Source organism: Pongo pygmaeus, chromosome 9 (genome assembly GCF_028885625.2).
Source record: "Pongo pygmaeus isolate AG05252 chromosome 9, NHGRI_mPonPyg2-v2.0_pri, whole genome shotgun sequence".
Classification (NCBI taxonomy): Eukaryota; Metazoa; Chordata; class Mammalia; order Primates; family Hominidae; genus Pongo; species Pongo pygmaeus.
Genome location: NC_072382.2, coordinates 131,954,303 through 131,973,197, shown reverse-complemented (window position 1 = coordinate 131,973,197; position 18,895 = coordinate 131,954,303). Strand labels below are relative to the sequence as shown.

At 45.5% G+C, this 18,895-nt stretch overlaps 1 protein-coding gene across 4 annotated transcripts in view; it reads right to left on the bottom strand.

Annotated features, from left to right (window-relative positions):
* Positions 1–709: 709 nt before the first annotated feature.
* The window catches only part of APLP2 (amyloid beta precursor like protein 2), a 73,669-nt gene continuing 55,483 nt past the window's right edge, over positions 710–18,895 (bottom strand). For 2 of the 4 annotated variants that reach the window (XM_054440494.2, XM_054440491.2), the window contains 10 exons: positions 18,147–18,221; positions 16,775–16,933; positions 15,810–15,938; positions 12,239–12,338; positions 10,249–10,401; positions 8,237–8,272; positions 5,027–5,112; positions 3,935–4,009; positions 3,434–3,589; positions 710–2,168 (listed from right to left, as the gene is read on the bottom strand). In XM_054440494.2, the coding sequence (XP_054296469.1) occupies positions 2,067–2,168; positions 3,434–3,589; positions 3,935–4,009; positions 5,027–5,112; positions 8,237–8,272; positions 10,249–10,401; positions 12,239–12,338; positions 15,810–15,938; positions 16,775–16,933; positions 18,147–18,221 (1,071 nt within the window). In that variant the 3' untranslated portion in view covers positions 710–2,066. The remainder of the gene's footprint in view (positions 2,169–3,433; positions 3,590–3,934; positions 4,010–5,026; positions 5,113–8,236; positions 8,273–10,248; positions 10,402–12,238; positions 12,339–15,809; positions 15,939–16,774; positions 16,934–18,146; positions 18,222–18,895) is intronic. The other 2 variants (XM_054440493.2, XM_054440495.2) reach the window with 1 other exon arrangement.

The following is an 18,895-nucleotide window of genomic DNA, read 5'->3' as shown; positions in this document are numbered from 1 at the left end:
AGGCTGATGGGGAAGTGGTAATCATTATGAAGAACCAACCTGTTCACCTGACTCACAAAATGCTTTCCTGGCTCATAAAACACTCCCCAGTCCAGTATCCTCGGGAAGATTCATCACATATGTACACACATGTACATCCACACACAGGTATATATGACATTACCTTGATAACTACTCTGTATATTTAAACTGGCATCAAACTGGGGTAGGGACTGAGATTTACCCCTGAACTGACCCTCTTCCCTGTAGCTGGGCATTAAAAAAAATCTTAGCTCAGTAGATAAAACGGGGCCCAGGCAGAAAGCCCTCTAAGCAGTTGTCAAGGCAACAAACCAAACACCCCCATCAGTGAGGGGATAGGACCTCCCAGTGTCAGGTTATTTAAGCAAATGGAAGCTGCAAGCATTTCTCTGAAAATTCAGCCACAAGCCCTACTCATTGTTTCCAGTAGCATTAAGAAGTCTCATATTAATAAATATCAGTAGCCTAAATTTTGCCAGACAAATGCTCTATGCAGACGTTCCCTCTTACTTTGTTTTCTAAATGCAAAATGGCACTGGAACCCTAGAGTCACGGCTTGAGTAGACATATTTCCGCCTGTGAGGTGCAGCTGGGGTCCTTCGTGGAAGGAAGGTATCACCCTCCTGGAGGCAGGGGGCAGAACCATCACGCAGATCAATGCCACAGTCAATGAAACAAGCAGTCTCGGTGGAAGTTAAAGTATTTATTGATGTGTTTAAACTGTGTACATTCTCCACAGATCATATTAAGGAGTTTGTAGGTGAAGTTTAATCTGTGCATAGTGGGCAGAGACATGAATAGGGTCAAAGGGGAGGAAAAAGGAAAAAAACAAAACAAAAACAGTCACAGGAAAATAAAAATACACCACAGGTTACCAGAACCTTCAGATTTAAAATAAAAAGAAAGAAAAAGCAGAAGCTGTGAGCATCAACATCAACTGTACAAGCATTACAAAGACTCATGTGAAGAAAACACAATTGTTCAAAGCTTTCCACAGTATCCATAGACTCAGTTTCAAGGACAGCCTGGACTACTTTCCTTTCACACAAACAAACCTCCCCGTGTTCTCTCCTGGGCCAGCAGCCGCCTCCTTGGTGTGGTCTTCTCTGAGTGAACGTCACAAGGCCGGTGACAGGAGGGGGTGGAGGTGAGGGGACAAAGTAGAGGCCGAGGGTCAGTGCCTTTGGAGAAAGTCCAGAGAGGAGGAGCCTGCACATCTGGACATAGTTGGAAGGGGAAGTGAACAGTAAAAAGCTACGGTAGGTAAACAACAGACAGTGAAGAATGTCAAATATAAGCTACAGGCTAATCTCTATGGAAGCACTGGATTCCGAAGGAAAGCAGCAGCAGACACCCTCATCTGTATACACTAAGCTCTCTAGAAGACGCTGGAATAAAATGCCTTTAACGTCCTTAGTGACAGGACTTTTATGGAGACACAAAGGGATCCAGCCGTGGAAACACTGGACTTCAAGAAACTGGTCCTTTCACATCATTTTGCGAGGGTCTCCTCACGTGCTTCAGTGGCCATTACAGTTCCCTATTCCACCTCATTTCTCAGCAACTTCCTGAAAGCTCATTTAAAAAGGGAATACTGCCTTTTTTTTTTCTTTAAATAAAAGCCAGGACAGTGAATGAGCCTGAAGAGTTGACTTACACAATATAACCGGAACGACAGCCTGCATATAAGTCTATTATTGAAAATCGACATTTCCCATTTATATATTGAGAGTATGTGTCAGACAATACAATGGAAGTGGGATTTCTGATTAATTTAAAAAAGAAAACTACATCAAATATCTGCAATAGATCATTTTTTTCATTTAAGGTTTATATATCATATATTGTTATATTACCATTTTTCACCCATTTAAAAGAATGGAAATTGCAGTTCTACAGTAGTACTTTATATAGTCCTACAGTCCAGGAGGTCAGGATGTCAGACGCAGCCCCTGGCAGCAGCTGCCGCTTGGCAGTCGATCGGAATCGTGGGATCTTCCAGCCCGCCTGCACCCCTCCGCCAGGGCTGCCACACTCCATGCCACCTAAATCTGCATCTGCTCCAGGTATTTGTAGGTGGGGTTCTCATAGCCATGGTTCTGCATCTTGTTCAGGTGACGCTCTTCTGGGGTGAGCATTGGATCAACCTGGAAGAACAAAACCTGAGGGTCATTGTGGTGTCTGGGAAGAGACCTGCACAGGGTGCTGGGAGACCTGAGCCATTTGCTGCACAATCCCCTGAGGACCAAATGCAGCCAGCAGCCCATTCCCACCGGACAGGCCAAATGAGAACCGGTGGTGAAACACAGGAGAAAGAAAATAAGGGGATCAAAGAGGCAATGCTTTCGAAACGAGAGCCCTGAAAGCTTAGCCCTCACGGAAGATGACAGTCAACTGGATTTCCCAGCACCATGGTGACATGCAAGGCTCGGCGCCACTGCTTACTACCTGGCCAGCCAAGGCAAGCCACTCGGCAGTAGGCTAGCAAGCAGACAGTGGGACCAGGGGATCTCTGGTCTTTTTCAGCTCTGAAATTCTACAGCTAGGCCAGTCTCCAGCTGGAGATAAAACCAAGTAACTGGCCAGGTGCAGTAGCTCATGCTTGTAATCCCAACATTTTGGGAGGCTGAGGCGGGTGGATCACTTGAAGTCAGGATTTGAGACCACCCTGGTCAATATGGGGAAATCCTATCTCTAATAAAAATACAAAGACTAGCTGGGCGTGGTGGCGCACACCTGTAGTCTCAGCTAGGTGGGAGGCTGAGGCACAAGAATCACCTGAACCCGGGAGACAGAGGTTGCAGTGTGCCAAGATCGCGTCACTGCACTCCAGCCTGGGCGACAGAGCGAGACTCTGTCTCCAAAAAACCAAAACAAACAAAACACAAATAACTAAGACCAGCATCTGCACTAATTTCCCAGCACTCATTAAGGTCCTTACTGTATTTATACGTGGGGATCAAGGGACTCTGGACATTCCCACTGTTCACTAAGGAATGAGTGGCAAGAGAAGTTCAGTAACCAGCAGAAAACAGAACAGAAACAGTCTGCTTCAGCACTTTCTAAATTTCCTGTTGCTCCTTCCCCCCATTAAAAGAAAAAAACATACCTGGAAAAAGGAACACTAAGGAAATAATCTGAGAAAAGAGTTTTCACTCTCTGTAGCATAAAATGTTCACATGACTTTCTGACATTCATAGCCAAGGCCCAAATTAATGTTGAAAGTTGGCAACAGCCCCTTGTGGCAGGGGATGATTTCCAAAAACACGACCTAGGAATCCAGTGAGTAACTGAACTGAAGACAGCAGCATGTCCAGTACTTGAGGAGTGAAGATGCCTATTAATTCCACAGGTTCCCACCCCCCACCCAGACCACAGTGCAGAGCAGGCCCTCAGCAGCCCAGTTCCTCACCTCCACGATCCCGTGGCTGATGGTGCCATACTGCCTCTTCCTCAGCATCACCAGGCTGATGACGATGACTGTGGCAATGGCCACTGCGATGACCAGCAGGCCAATGAGGGCACTGCTACTCAGACTGAAGTCCTCCCGCAGTGGGCCCACGGATTCCTACGTAATAAAGCAGACGTGGAACAAAGTCCCAGTGACCATCTGGCAGCTGTGAGGCAAGTAACTCACTGAGGGCCACGCTCCTGGAAGGTCGAGCCCCTAAAACCCAAAGCGGCACCAAGATCCTGCTTTGCAGGAACCACCCATATGTGGAGAACGCCCACTCTTCCCCATCTCCATGGAGATTTTAATTTTAGCTTTCTTATCCAAAAGTATGGGAAGCTGGGGATGAGGGACCCTTATTAACTCAGGCATCTCTCCCGCTTTCTACTTGAACTGAGAAGGTCCAGAGGAGAAATACCTAAGATGGACAGGAAACCTTAGGTTCTGGAGCTAAACACGTACCCGCTCTTCCTCAAGGCCTCCAACTCTCTCGGCATTGAAAATCATTTCCTTAACGTCCAGAGTCTCGTCAATGACCTGAAACAGTCAAGAGAATGTCGGCAGCGAGCAACTGGGTGAACAGGGAGTTTGGTATTTACTGCCTCCTTCCTCTGCTACTTGCTGCTTGATGGAAGGAAGCAGGTACCTGTGGGACCCCCATTAACCAACCAGCTCTGTCACAGCCTTCCAAATCCACTCCCCAAACACCTAATGAAGGGGCAGGTATGGAGGGAAGACTATATTATGGCAGCTGGTCCCGTATGCATTTTCCTTCAAGTAACCGTTGCGGAGACATATCTCAGAACAGATTGCCAAAAAGCCACATTTATGCCAGGCGTGGTGGCTCACGCCTGTAATCCCAGCACTTTGGGAGGCCGAGGCGGGCGGATCACAAGGTCAGAAGATCGAGACTATCCTGGCTAACACGGTGAAACCCCGTCTCTACTAAAAATACAAAAGATTACCCAGGCATGGTGGCGGGCGCCTGTAGTCCCAGCTACTTGGGAGGCTGAGGCAGGAGAATGGCGTAAACCCGGGAGGCGGAGCTTGCAGTGAGCAGAGATCGCGCCACTGTACTCCACAGCCTCGGTGACAACGCGAGACTCCGTTTCAAAAAAAAGCCACATTTAAATATCAAACTCAGTTGAGGATAATCCAGAACTATAAATGACAGAAAATACTAGGTGAATAAAAGGGGGTAATAAGGTATAAACCTAAGGCAGTATAAGAACAAAAACCAACTCTAATCCAAGTTATTAACTCTCTACTCACTTGAAAATGGCCTCTAACAGGTTATTCGTATCTTTAGTTGTAAATATATTTTCCTACTCTATAGCAAGAGATGAGCTACTGCTGAAAAGGGCTTTTTAATCCTTTTCATACCCAGATGCTAAACACCACAGCCAGTCTGTGGGAGCTGTTGGAGCCCTCCAACCTTCTACTATGCGGAAAACGAACACAGAGACGTGCACCTGGAAGCATCTGACATCAGGTCACTCACTCTCATGAGTCTCAAAAGTAAAGTGTGTTGGGCAGAAGAAAGAACAGGCTCACCATGTTTTCATCCACTTTATTCTTACTGTTAATCACTTTCTCTTCGGCACCGATCAGTCCCCCATCCTGCTCTCCCACTCCAGATCCTGTGTGGAAAGAGATCACGGCTGAGTTCCCAAGGATGGCCCATCTCACGCCCATTGCACAGAAGCAGCAAACTCCCTCCTGAGGGCCAGTGAGCCCCTCACCACACACCTCCCCCTACGACTCATCTGCAACCATGTTCACAAGTCTGAGGGTGCCCTGTGCTCTCTAAAGATGAATGAGACAGGCATTTGCAGAAACCGATGGGTATAATGGAGGAGGAGGGAGTGCTTACTTGTCACCAACTTGGGAAAATGAAATGCAAGTCTTCAGAGAAAATGTTTATTGTAAGACACATAGAAGCGGAGCCCAGGGGCATCCTAGCATGGGAAATACACACCATTATAGGAGAAATTACTGAGCACCTACTACCCACACCTGGCTGCCACAGCACCCATCCTCATAATAACCTGCACGTTTGCCTTGGACATAGTAGGTGAGCCCACAGGGAATTCATTCTGCCTCAAATACGCTCCCCAACCTAAACTCTTATTTTCCCTTCAAGTTTCAGTTGGTCCTGGGGAGGTTCCCAGGTGATAGCATTTTCAATCACAGTTTGTCATTACGGATTTCTTCCTGCATCTCTCACCACGCTGAATCCCTCTCAGTGCCGAGATCCTAGGTGCTCATATCCTAAGTGGCTATTAGAAGATAAACAGGAAGCATACATTCCATCTATAGGAAGAATTCTAATATCAGCATGGAAGGCACCTTTCTCCAAATGAAGCAGCAAGAATAGCAACTCTCCTCTTGCCAAGGTCAGACATTGCCTGAGCAACATCACTCGAGTGTGGCGCTCCGAAGAATAGCATCCAAATACGCAGCGCGACGACGCAGCACAGGCCCAGGGAGGGAATGTGAGAGGCAGTCCTCTATTTTTAGTTCCAAAGCATGTGATTTCTAGCTATCATAAGAATTTCTTATTAATAATAACATACAGTTCAATATAAATGTCTGTGATATGAGCCTTTTATAACTAGATCAACCTGACAGCATATTTGGCATTCTAAGGTAACTACCTGCAAGTGAGAGTTCAACATGAGGACATGCAAAGCACTGCTGTCCCTGGGCTTGTCAAAGGCAGGTAATGGCACAAGGCACAGCCACAGCAGAGCTTCTGCCTCACAACTAGACTTGTTTTTAACACGTAGCAATTTGTAACAGCTTCCACAGCTGCTGAACATGCAGGCTAGCTAATGCAATGCAGCCAAAAATGATGCAATTTTTCTAAAGCTTCAACTTTAAAGACTTGCACGACTTGATTCCAGTTAAATCAGAGCTAGCTTTTGTCTCAAAATGCCCATGAAATAGCAATACTGCACTCCAACTATTTGAGAAAGAGGGATCTGGAAAGGTACTGCCTCCGCAAGGATGCTTATGACCAAGCCCAATCAACTGTAATTCTGAGCTCCTTCCATATATATGTTTCTCTCTCTCAGAATTTTAAAGGTCACACAGGCAGGATTTATTCAAAAAGCAATGTGGCACTGAGCCAACTAAAGGCCTACTGTCACTGGACACAGTGGCTCATGCTTATAATCCCAGCATTTTGGGAGGCCAAGGCGGGAGGATCGCTTGAGTCCGGGAGTTCGAGACCAGCCTGGGCAACATGGCAAAATTCCGTCTCTACTAAAAAAAAAAAAAAAAAAAAAAAAAAATTTAGCCGAGGGTGGTGGCATGCACCTGTGGTCCCACCTACTTGGGAGGCTGAGGTAGGAGGACTGCTTGAGCCCCAGAGGAGGAGGTCGCAGTGAGCCAAGACCGCACTACTGCACTCCAGCCTGGGCAACAGCAAGACCCCATCTCAAAAAAAAAAAAAAAAAAAAAAAAAAAAAAAAGACTTATCGCCAGTCCAGACTGTTACAATAGATTTTTGGTGGTATAGCCCCTATGTTTCTTAACATAAACGAGTGACTTCAAGACATCAAAGTTAATGTTTAAATTGTCCCAACTCATAACAGTTCAGTACAAAGGCAAAAGGCAGTTAAACTTCTAGAAAACTCATTTTTCTCTATAAACATCTCAGTTGTGCTGTTGAAAGTAATGTCGGCACAGTCATCCCCAAGAACAGGCATATCCAAGTAGAATAAAATAAAGCATCTACACGAAGTCATTTTCAGAAGATTCAAATCACACTTTTGTGTTCTGAGAATAACCTGTGGCATAAACCAGAACACCAACTTCTTAGCCAGGCAACACCATTTGGGCCCATCGATAGGAAGTCTGCCAAAGCCAAGGGCGAGCTCATACAACGCATTATGAACAAGAAATGTTGAAATGATTCATAATGGGCTGCCCACCCACCTGGGGGATCCCGTGACACTGACAACTTAGGTAATGAAATCACATGGGCTTGGGGAACAGAGAACTGGGTTCAAATCCTGGTTCCTCCACTTCTTAGAGCAAGTCATGTCATCTCAGAAACTTCTTCAATTGTCTAATCTAGAAAATAGAGCTAAAAACACTACCCATCCTACAGGGGCGTTCAGTGGGCTAAGATCAAGTATGCAAAGCATTCCACACAGCGCTTTACGGAACGTTAACTGTTTTTGAAAACTGGAGACTCAGTACAGTGAGTGAGCTGGGTTGTCTTCAGCTGTTTGATCCATTGGCTTCTGATGTTCTGAGGAATATACAACTCAGGGGACATGAGACAACTGGCACAGACAGAGGGCGAGGAGAGCCAAAAAGAAAAGATGTAAATGGGAATTGCAGAGAAAAAGAGGGAAAAGAGAAAGACTCTCCACCTGACTGTAAATAAGGCGTATTTATACGGATACAGCAGTTCACAACCAACCTAAGTTGGATATACTTCTAAAAATCTACCCAGATTAAAAGAGTCATGAAATCTATTTTGGTTGCTGTGCATTCTCTGACATCCCAGAGGGAAAGCTTAGCATGACCACGCGGTAACCAACGCCATGGAAACTGGCCTCAGAGTGCTGGAGTCAGGTCAGCTTGTTAGCAACATGGAGGTGGGGCTGCTCTGACTCCACTCACAGCCGTGTTGGAAGAAATGAGGTGGGGAAAGCCAGGTGATGGCATGAAACAGAACATGAAGCTTCGGACACACTGGGGAGTGGAGAGGAATGAAGGTCTTAAAGGGAACATCTTGGACGAACCAACCTTTTTTCATTGGGTGGTACAACTCCGGCTGAGTGTCTAGCAGAAAGGAAAACAATAAAAAACAAAATAAAATAGCACAAAAGGAGATTAAAAAAGAAAATGGCTTCTTTTAAAATTTCTATCTTAGAATTTCTCTATAATGTGAACAAAAAGTATTCCTCCTTAAAAACACCATGCTTGAAATATCCCATAAACAAACCAGCAGTACGAGCCACAGCAAATCACTGGAGGGTATCCTTGATAAGAGAGAAAAAAGTAGGTGTGTCTTGTGCCTTTTTAGGGAAACTGGGAGATGCCTGCACTATTTAGCTTAGCCCACATAATTATTTTTCTTAGAAAAAAGTGAAAATTGAAGTTAGTGTTGGTTGTGGTTTGCTGATAGGGAGATAAGGTCCTAGTTCAGGTATATCCAAGCTGCCCCGACCCCCAACAAGCACATAAGAAATTGTCCAAGCATGGCCACCCAACAAACCCACGGGGATTTGGGGATAGCATGGTGCCTTTTCATCTATCTGCCACTTCCTCAGATCCTGTTTTATTTCTGGAGAGTCAACTGCTCTGGGATCACCAGTTTAGAAGGCATTTCCATTAAGGTCTGAGGCTAAGGTGGATGTACCTCCATCCCCCCACCCCTAATTTGATGCCTTCCTGAGGCCTCTGTTACACTGCTATATCCAGTCAGGTCTGTGACTGTAGGACCAGATCGGCTTGGGTTCGACTCCTGACTCTCCACTTACAAGCTACATGATCTTGGGTGAATTACTTAATCTCTCTACACCTCAGAATCCCCACGTGGGGACACTCGACTACCCACCTGCGAGGGTTACTGTGAGGATGGAGAGCATCCGCTGAGATGCTTAGCTAAAGCTGGCATATAACAAGGACTATGGCATAGCTGTGGGCCATTCTTATCATTACCCCGCCAGCAGCAACAGCAACAAACAGAACTGATGAGGGGGACGGCTCTCAGGGCACTGGTCTCAGCAACTTGTTTATTTCTGGAGCAGGCTCACAGCTTTTAGAGATCCTCTTAGACACTGAGAACCAGCAGGAGAATAGAGGAAAGAACGTCTGCCTAGGAGCCAGAGGAACAGCTTCTTATCCCCACCTCATGTCAGAGATATGACCCTGCGCCAGCCCTGTCACCTCCTCAGCCTCTCCAGCACCTACCTCCCAAGACGGCTGGGCAAAGGTAACGCCGTAACAGGAAGGCGCTGTTTCAACTGCCAAGTGCCTCCCGCACGTAAGGAAGTGCACAAGTGCCTCCCGCACGTAAGAAGTGCACAGGTGCCTCCCGCACGTAAGGAAGTGCACAGGTGCCTCCCGCACGTAAGGAAGTGCACAGGTGCCTCCCGCACGTAGGGAAGTGCACAGGTGCCTCCCGCACGTAGGGAAGTGCACAGGTGCCTCCCGCACGTAAGGAAGTGCACAGGTGCCTCCCGCACGTAGGGAAGTGCACAGGTGCCTCCCGCACGTAGGGAAGTGCACAGGTGCCTCCCGCACGTAGGGAAGTGCACAGGTGCCTCCCGCACGTAGGGAAGTGCACAGGTGCCTCCCGCACGTAGGGAAGTGCACAGGTGCCTCCCGCATGTAAGGAAGTGCCAGGTGCCTCCCGCATGTAGGGAAGTGCCAGGTGCCTCCCGCACGTAAGGAAGTGCACAGGTGCCTCCCGCATGTAGGGAAGTGCACAGGTGCCTCCCGCACGTAGGGAAGTGCCAGGTGCCTCCCGCAGGTAGGGAAGTGCACAGGTTGGAAGAAGTGGGGGTTTCAAGCGACCTATCTTGAAATGGGAGAGTTAGTCTTAACTTCATGGGGACATTGACACCAATGATTTGAGAGCATCTAGCTGGGTCCTTGCACACAGTAGGCGCTCAATGAATCCGGTCTCCCTTCCCCTGACTCTCACAGGAACACCATCTCCCAACTCAATTTGGTTTTCAAAAAACTGACTTCAATTCTCTCATTTTTTCCTCCCCCTGCTGCCCAGAAGTGGCACCGTCGCCCATACACACCTTCGTTCTCAGGTAAGGCTGGGAAGGGGTGGAAGGGGTGGAACGGTGGGATCTCCTCACTCTCCTCAGAGCTCACCCGGACGTCCACAGGGGTCTCTGAGATGGAGGCAGTGAACTGGTCCATATCTGCACGCTGCTCCTGAAGGAGCTCATCTGATGAAGACAGGGCAGGGGACAGAGAGCAGGCTTCAGAAGGGCCTGGTGTTCAGGCACAGGATACTCTAGAGCTCCAAGACCCCACTGTGGCTCCCAGTTCCCGCCTGAAACACCTTCCCTGATTCTGTGGCATCACAGAGCCCCAGCACCAGGGACCCCAGGGCGCCATCCCAGGCACCCCTGCCTCCACCTCCACACTCCAGTTAAGTGGTATCCACAACTCCACAGATTTTGGGGGTTTAAAAAATTGTACATATTTAAGGTCTACAATATAATGCTTTGATACACATATACACTGTGAAATGATTTCCATAGTCAAGCAAACACACAGATCACCTTCCAGAATTCCCTTTTTTTTTTTTTTAAATAAGAATACCCCAAATCTACTCTCGGCAAATTTTTAGTATATAGTACAATATTACTAACTACAGTCCTCACGCTGTCCACCCCATCTCTAGACGTATCCACCCTACGTAACTACAACTACCACTTCATACCCTCTGACTTACTTCTACCCAATGCCAGTTTTAAATACTGACCATATACCATGACTCCCAGGCCCGAATCCTGGACCTACTGCCTGACCTCTGCCTCACCTAAATCCTACATCTCCACATAACACCCAACAGAAATTTATATGTTAACATGTATCAAGAGAGCTCCGGATTTCCTTCTCCACCTCAGCTGGCCATGGTACCACCATCCCCGAGCTGCTCCCAGTGGAACACTAAGTGCAGTTCTTGATGACGCTCCCGCAACCCCACATGCAGCCCTGGGCGCAGCCCCACACACTTCCACCAGAACACATCCTAGAGACCATCCCCAGCTGTCCCTGGGGCACTCCTTCTCCTACCCCGTCACCCCTTCAGTGCATACTCCGAACAGCTCTCTCCTGGATTTCTATAATCGCTTCCCGGCTGGTTTCTAATTTTAATCGACTACACACAGCAGCCAAGTGAGCTTTTAAAAATTCATAATCCAGATCTAGTCTTTCCCTAGCTGAAAATCCTCTAACGGCTACCCATTATCCTAGAACAAAATCCAAACTCCTTGATTTTGCTGAAATTTCTTCCTGATCTTGTCCCTGCATACTTTGGCCGCATTCCCTTTGCTATGTTGTAGCCACACGGATCTACTCAAATGTGATGCCTGACTTCCACCTGGGGCCTTTGTAGCTGCCGCTCCCTCTGCTACCAACGTGCTCTCCTGCTGTGATCTTACCATTCGGATCTCAGGCCACCATCCCCAGAGCCAACCGCCCCCACCGGCCGCTCTCTACCACTCCGCCCGAGTTTTAACTCTGCACAGCACTTATCACCACCTGACACTTATTTCTTGTTTTATTATCTGTTTTTCTCCTATCATCACATGAATTCCAGCAGGTACTATCTGCTTGTGGACCATTTTACTCTGTGATATGCACGCAGCAGCCATAATAAAATTTGTTGAATAAATGAAGAAGATAAAGACTGGGAGAGGAGGAGGTGAGAATTTATATAAAATCAGGTGCTTGAAATCATCAGAACGAAGGAGGAAAATGGTAACAGGAAATCTCGTAGTCTCTTGCAATTTCACACCCCAGATATTCTTCCGCTAACACAGTGAAGGTCAATGAAACCGAAGGCTCCATGGCTCACAGCCAGTGCATCTGTCCTTGGTCCCTCCTTCACCTTGCCATGAAAGCTCCAGTGGATTCCAGGCTTCTGAAGCCAGGGTGTGCTAATGCCCCACTTGACGGGCCTTGCTTGCTCATCTCTCTACTCTTGCCCAGCTTTCACTCCTGAGCCTCTGCAAGAAGTCCCACATGACCTTGACACAAACAGCTGGTACCCACCAATTTCCTCTTGAATTTCTTGGGCTACATAAGGTACTTTGTAGAGCAGAGAGAGGCTTTGGTTCCTTCTTTCTTCAATCACGTGGAGATGTGTCATCACCTGGAAGCAGAGTTACAGTGGAGAGGTGTTGTGACTGAAAACAACTAGGCCAGGAGGGAACTTGCAGCTGGAACATCGACACAACTTCTGGAAAACCACTTTACAAAGTATATTCTCTACAGAGTCTAGCAAAGCAACTGGTCAGGGGAAATGTATTAATCCTCACGCCATATTTACTGACTGCTAAAGTATAAGACCTTGTTCAGCCTGGGCGTGGTGGCTCACACCTGTAATTTCAGCACTTTGGGAGGGTGAGACAGCAGGATCACTGGAGCCAAGGAGTTTGAGACCAGCCTGGCCAACATGATGAAACCCTGTCTCTACCAAAAATACAAAAATTAGCAAGGCATAGTACTGTGTGCCTGCAGTCACGGCTACCTGGGAGGCTAAGGCTGGAGGATCACTGGAGCCCCGGAGGTTTAGGCTACAGTGAGCTGTGACTGTGCTACTGCACTCCAACCTAGGCAACAGAGCAAGATCCTGTCTCAAAAAAAAAAAAAAAAAAAAAAAAAGACTGTATAATTCCCCCAGCTGATGTGAGAATTTATCCCGAGAGTGCTCCAAGTTAAAGAGACAATTTATTAAAAAATAGCCACTAGCTACTGGATTTTCATATAAGGCACTTAATACTAATTATATTGAGTTTAAAAAAAAAACCCTAATTTGTATAATGCTGAACGTTCAGTAAGGTTTTGCTGAGTGAAAGAAGAGTCAGTTGATTTCTACCACTGGTCAGATTAGATGGGATTAAAAAAGACTGAAATTACTGGCTGAAACGTAGACTTGGCGACAGAGGGAACCATTATGGATTTTGCTTAGTGAAGCAATTGCTTAAATGATTATTGTGGTAAATAAAGAATTAGTTTATTCCTATTTGACTAAATTGCTATTTTTTGAAAAACTCATGCTGAGGTATAAATAAACCTGATTTTAAGGGGGTGATAAAGGAAGACTCATCTACCATAGCTCACTGCCTTTTCTGAATGCAAAAGTTCTAAGGTTGTTCATTTAAAAAAAAAGGCCATTAGAAGTGGTCACTATTTTTACAGCTTTTCAGGATGGAAGTGAAAGGTGACTTGGGCTAGCATCCACCCCAACGACATGGCAAGGTGTGTTGCTGTAGCTCCCACAGGCTTTTCAAGCAAAGTCATCCCTGCCTGGTTAGACCTGCAATTACCAAGCTTTTCCTAAAGAGGGTGCTGGAAACCAATGGATTAATTATGTGGGCTTGACGCCATTAACATGAAGGATCAAAATGAAAAAAAAAGCTAAATGGAAAGATGCTTTTATTGGAGACTGACACCACTCTGACCTTTCAAAGCAAGGATGAAAGCAATTTAATTTTATATTTCCCATTCTGTCAATCAAGGAAAGCACAAGAGTGAGTGCCTTGAAGAAAAAATGCAAATGAAGGCAAAATGCAACACCCACGGGTTCAGCAAGGGTTGTCCTGCTGCACCTCCCCAGAGGAACCAGGAGCCACGTGACAGAGGAAGGTTCATACACTCACAGAGGACAAGAACCAAAGAGTGGGAGACTGCAAATTAGTGTCTCTACAGCAAACCACTGGCTATAGTATGGGGGTAAAAAGCACCATCTCACTCATATCCAGACAAGCAGATATGGTACAAGTTACAACAGGCTGAATATCTGCAAATTTTTCTGGTGTTTAGATAACAGAATAGGGAACAAGGCAGAAGGCAAGCTTTGCCGGAATTACAGCTAAGAGCAGGTAGTAAGTAGCAGACAGGAGAGCTGGGTTTTCTCCCCAAAGGTGTTTAAATGGGAGCGTTCTACTTCCCACATTACTTGGCGTGGAAGCTCGATCTCACTTGCAGGAATTCTCTATTAATTTAATATACTGATCAAAATCTCTCCTTCCCTTCTACTCTCACACAAAACTGGCTAGAATACAACACAATAATTTAATTTTAAAACAGAAAGTTTGGAAAGTGATTAAGTCTTTTCAAAAAAATCATGTAGACCCCAAGAGCCTAAGTCCTGTCCAGATGCATGCATTTTCCATCCAGGCCTCTTGGACTTTCTCCTCTTCTGCTACATCCAGCGTGAAGCAAAGCCCTGAGCTCCAGGCCCACACCAGATGCCTCTTAGGGTCTCCAACCCAGCCCCTTTCCACATTCTTCCCACTCTTTAGAAGCCTGAGTTCTTTTATTCCCCAAAACAACCAGCTTCTGAAATGAACTCTGTATATCTAAGAACACCTGCTCTAGGCTGGGGGTGGTGGCTCACGCCTGTAATCCTAGAACTTTGGGAGGCAGAGGTGGGCGGATTACCTGAGGCCAGGAGCCCAAGACCAGCCTGGCCAATACGGTGAAACCCTGTCTCTACTGAAACTACAAAACTTAACCAGGCGTTGTGGTGGGCGCCTGTAATCCCAGCTACTCGGGAGGTTGAAGCAAGAGAATCATTTGAACCCGGGAGGTGGAGGTTGCAGTGAGCTGAGATGGCGCCATTGCAGCCCAGCCTGAGTGACAGAGTGGGACTCCGTCTCAAACAAACAAACAAAAGACAAAAAAACACCTGCTCTTCACCTTTACAGTTATTATGTCTACACTAGCGTGTGAGCTGCTCAAGGGCACTCAAGGGAGTCAACCCGGCAGCACTGAATGCCAGTGTGGAGTCTGGCACTGAGACAGACCCCGGCTCCACAAATGGAGCAGCTCAGCTCCAATACTCCAAAGGCCTTTAGGCCTTTAGGCACATTAGCTTTTCATCTTCGCACACATAGCAGCTGTGGGGAAGGAAGGTTTCTGGGCTGACAGGCCACCACCTGTGCAGTAAGTGAGCCCATGTACCCTGGCACTCACAATCAGCACAGCACTGTATTTACAATATGAGAGGAAATCAAGTAAGATCAGCGTTGTTACTGTAAGGCCCTCTAGGAAAACTAACAGGCTGAGCTACGAGACTTCCTGGTTTAAACGGAAGCTAGCAGTCTTGTAGGCAAGCTCATTTTTATGAATACAAAAAAGTAAAACTCAAGTTAATATATGAACACCACCAATATTAGAAATAGGAACCAGAAACAAACCTCTATAGATGAAAGTAAAGCTGGACAAAACCTAGGAATGTAAAAGTGTCTGTCTAAACAAAAACTATACTGCACAAAACAAGAGACCAATTTTTAAGATCTGCTTGATAAATATACCTAGAAAAGGATCTTGAATATTGGTTCTGGCAATACCCTACATCAGAAATAAATGATATAAAAAAATTCAGAAATTGTTTAAGTATAAAGTAGTTAATATTAAAAAGTATTTAAAAAGATGTTTTAAAAATAGTGCCCTTACAAAAACCAGCTCACCCACCGAATGTCTTCGGAAATCAAAACTCATTTTCTAAGAACTAATAGCAAGTGCAACTAGCAGTGCTGTTCAACCACTAGTCAAGGCATTATGTTCCCCACTGGAAATGCCCTCACAGCAGCAATTTCTACTACATCTACTGTACCTGGGATTTCATCTGGGCCGCCTTTTCTGGGTCAACAGCCAACACATGCTGGTAATGACGGATGGTATGTAGGCGATCTTTGTTCTCAGCACGGACATAACGCCGTAAGGCCTGGAGAATGCGATGAGGCTGCAAGACAGAACAGTTGTTTTAATATCCAGAGACTAGAGAATTGAAAATAGGCAGGAAAACAAAAGCTTAAAAAGTTCACCTAAGAATGTAAAGCTCAGCTAGGCACCAGAATGAAAGCTGTAACTTGGAAAGCTTTTTTAGCTTACCAAGTAACAAAAAAAACTGTCTAGGTAAAATAGCAAAACTAAGTTCCAAAGTTATACTGGCTCCTTAACGTACAGTATTTTCCAGAATCTCCAGCCCACTGTTCTCTTCTGATCTGTCCTTTTTCCTGGCTCAGCCTCTGACACCTGAATTATAAGCTAGGTAGTCTCCTGTGTCGCCCAAAGAGAAAAGACTTTAACCGGCTTACTTAAGGATACAAATATCCTCCTAATACTTTCCATCCCCCAAAGCAAGGCAGGTTAGTGTTAAGGGACAAAATCGTTTGAGACCACTCACACAAGAGTTTCAGAAGAAATTACTTTACCCCTTTCTTCATAATCTTATTTATAATGTAACTTGTTCAAAAGTCTTCATGAAAAGCATGTTTTCATTCTTTGAATGGAAGTTCAATAACTGGATAATTACCAATCAATTTTGCCAGGTTACACTTTTCTAGTGTAAAACACTTCCACATCACAGGTGGTATACACAGGCATAAAGCGATGTCATGCTTAGCTTATATACACAGATATTAGAATGTAATACCTTTTCCTCCCTCATCGTCTTTCCTTAGGCTTCAGCTTTGCCAGAACTTGTCATACAAATGTGACTTTTACTGACCTGAGTGTCATACATTGGTCCCCTACATATACCACGTCAGGGCAGGCAGTGCTAGGGGCAGGACTCACCCGTGGCGGGTCAGACTGCAAGGCAGCCAGGTAGTTCTCCAGAGCCATCCGACGGCGGTCGTTCAGCATAGCTTCCACTCGAGCCAGGTGGGTCTCCACCAGCTGCTGCTTCTCACTGGCTGCTTCCTTCTCTAAAGCTTTAACCATGGCTTGGAAGTGCTAAACCAAGACAGCAGGAACCACACATGATTTGTGGCACCCAGAGGAAGCCTAAGCAAGCAACCTTAGACCCCAGTGCTTCTTCTCCTGTCAGTGCCCATGCAAAACGGTAACAGGTTCAGAGAGTGGAGCAACGGTAGGATCCAAAGTCTACTTCATCCTACCTTCATTCTACTTCTATCAGGAGAATTACTTCCTTCTTTAAAGAGAGCAAGTTAAATCTCAGTGTCAGAGGGCCTCCTTAGTATCTGTATAACTGCAAGTGCTAGTGCCTGCAAGCCCAAGGCCTGGTTTCTCAACATGCACCATAAAAAAAGAACACCGTCCTTCCCACATTGCAGCAAGGCACCAGCTTCCAAACTCTGAGACCGCTGACCAATGGCAGTTATGTGGTAAGTTCTGTTGAAGTATTCCTGTCATTAGGTTGGTGCAAAAGTAATTGTGGTTTTTGCCATTACTATCAATAAAGTCATGAAGGGCAAAGTTATCCATGAGGTATCCGGCCCGGTTTACAGGTACAGTTTAAGCCTGCTGAACTAAATTTTCCTGAACAAGATGCACTGACTTCTGTAGGAATTAAAACTGTTAGATTTTCTAAGTGATCAATAAAAAAGCACTTTAAGATTATTTTTTAACACTTTATTAAAGTGTTAACATTAGGAGGAAAGACATTTCAGCTAAACATAAAATGATTTAAAATTTACAAAATCAGTTTTGTAAAAACCGAATCAGTCCTGGAAATTGCTATCCCTATTCCTAGCAACACTCTTCTACTGAAGGGGAATGCAGTTTGCTGTTATGATTTTAGTTATAGTCTACAAAGTTAGAGATGAATTGTATCAGAGATCTTTATTTTCTATCCTTTGACTTTCGATTAGTCTTAAAAAAAAATTCAGTACTGCCGAAAAACAAGTCACAGTCTAAGACTGAAAAACGGCAGAGGACTTCTGCCAGGAAAGCAGAATTAACAGAAGGCAGCTGAGCTAAGCTTACCTTCTGGCATGAATTACATGTGCTCTGGTGGGGGTTTGGTTTCCTTCTACCATAGGTGAGCAATACTCAAGGTGAAAAAAAAATAGGCCAGTTACAACTTCCTTGTAAGCCCTCACCTAAAAGGAGGTGGTGTCCAATTCTAATTTTGTTGGGAATGGGGCTCTGACCGTATTTTCCAATGGTCAGGCTGAAAGCTATGTCCCCGGAGAAGGCATCCTACCTGAATCAGAGTCTGCCTCTCTGCTTTGGGGAGGTTCTTAGCTTGAAGCTCTGCCTCTTCCCATTCCTTCTTTACCTAGAACAAAGGTCAAAAACGCCATCAGCAGTGATTAATACCCCGAAACAACTCTTCCATTTGCTAAAAACACTGTCAGATGCTAAATCTCATAGGAAACTGCAAAAGGAAACCAATCACACGATCCCTCAGGAGCTTAGCATTGTTACTGCCTCAGAAGGTTCTAGGCCTCAACTATCCCCAGATGGAGCCTCAATTCCATGACCTCTTTGTTACATAACCTTGGGTAAGTTATTTAAGTCTCTGTGCCTTAGTCTCCTCACCAAAAAAATTGAGGTTAATACCTACTTTTCAGAGCTGATGTGGATAAAACAATGAGCATTTTGCAAACTGTAAGCCCAACATGGGACTGTGTGGGATTTGGGGTGGAGCCTAGGCCTAGCAAGGCATTCCCTTTTCAATTCTCTTTCAATCCTGAGTAAATCCAGAAGAAAAGTTGCACTTTGGTATTCCTGCTGCTCTCTTATAACCCTTTTAAAGGAAAAGAAACATCTCTGAGACTCAGACCCTTCCAGAGACGCAGTATCTAGCTAGCATGTATTAGTACATGTTTGCTTTCATCTAATAGATTTGTATGGTTGGTCACTTTCTTCTCACGGCAAATGGTACTAGCTTTTTATTGATAACAGTGATATAAAGTTTCCTTCTTTAAAATAAAGAAATTTTAAAGGAAG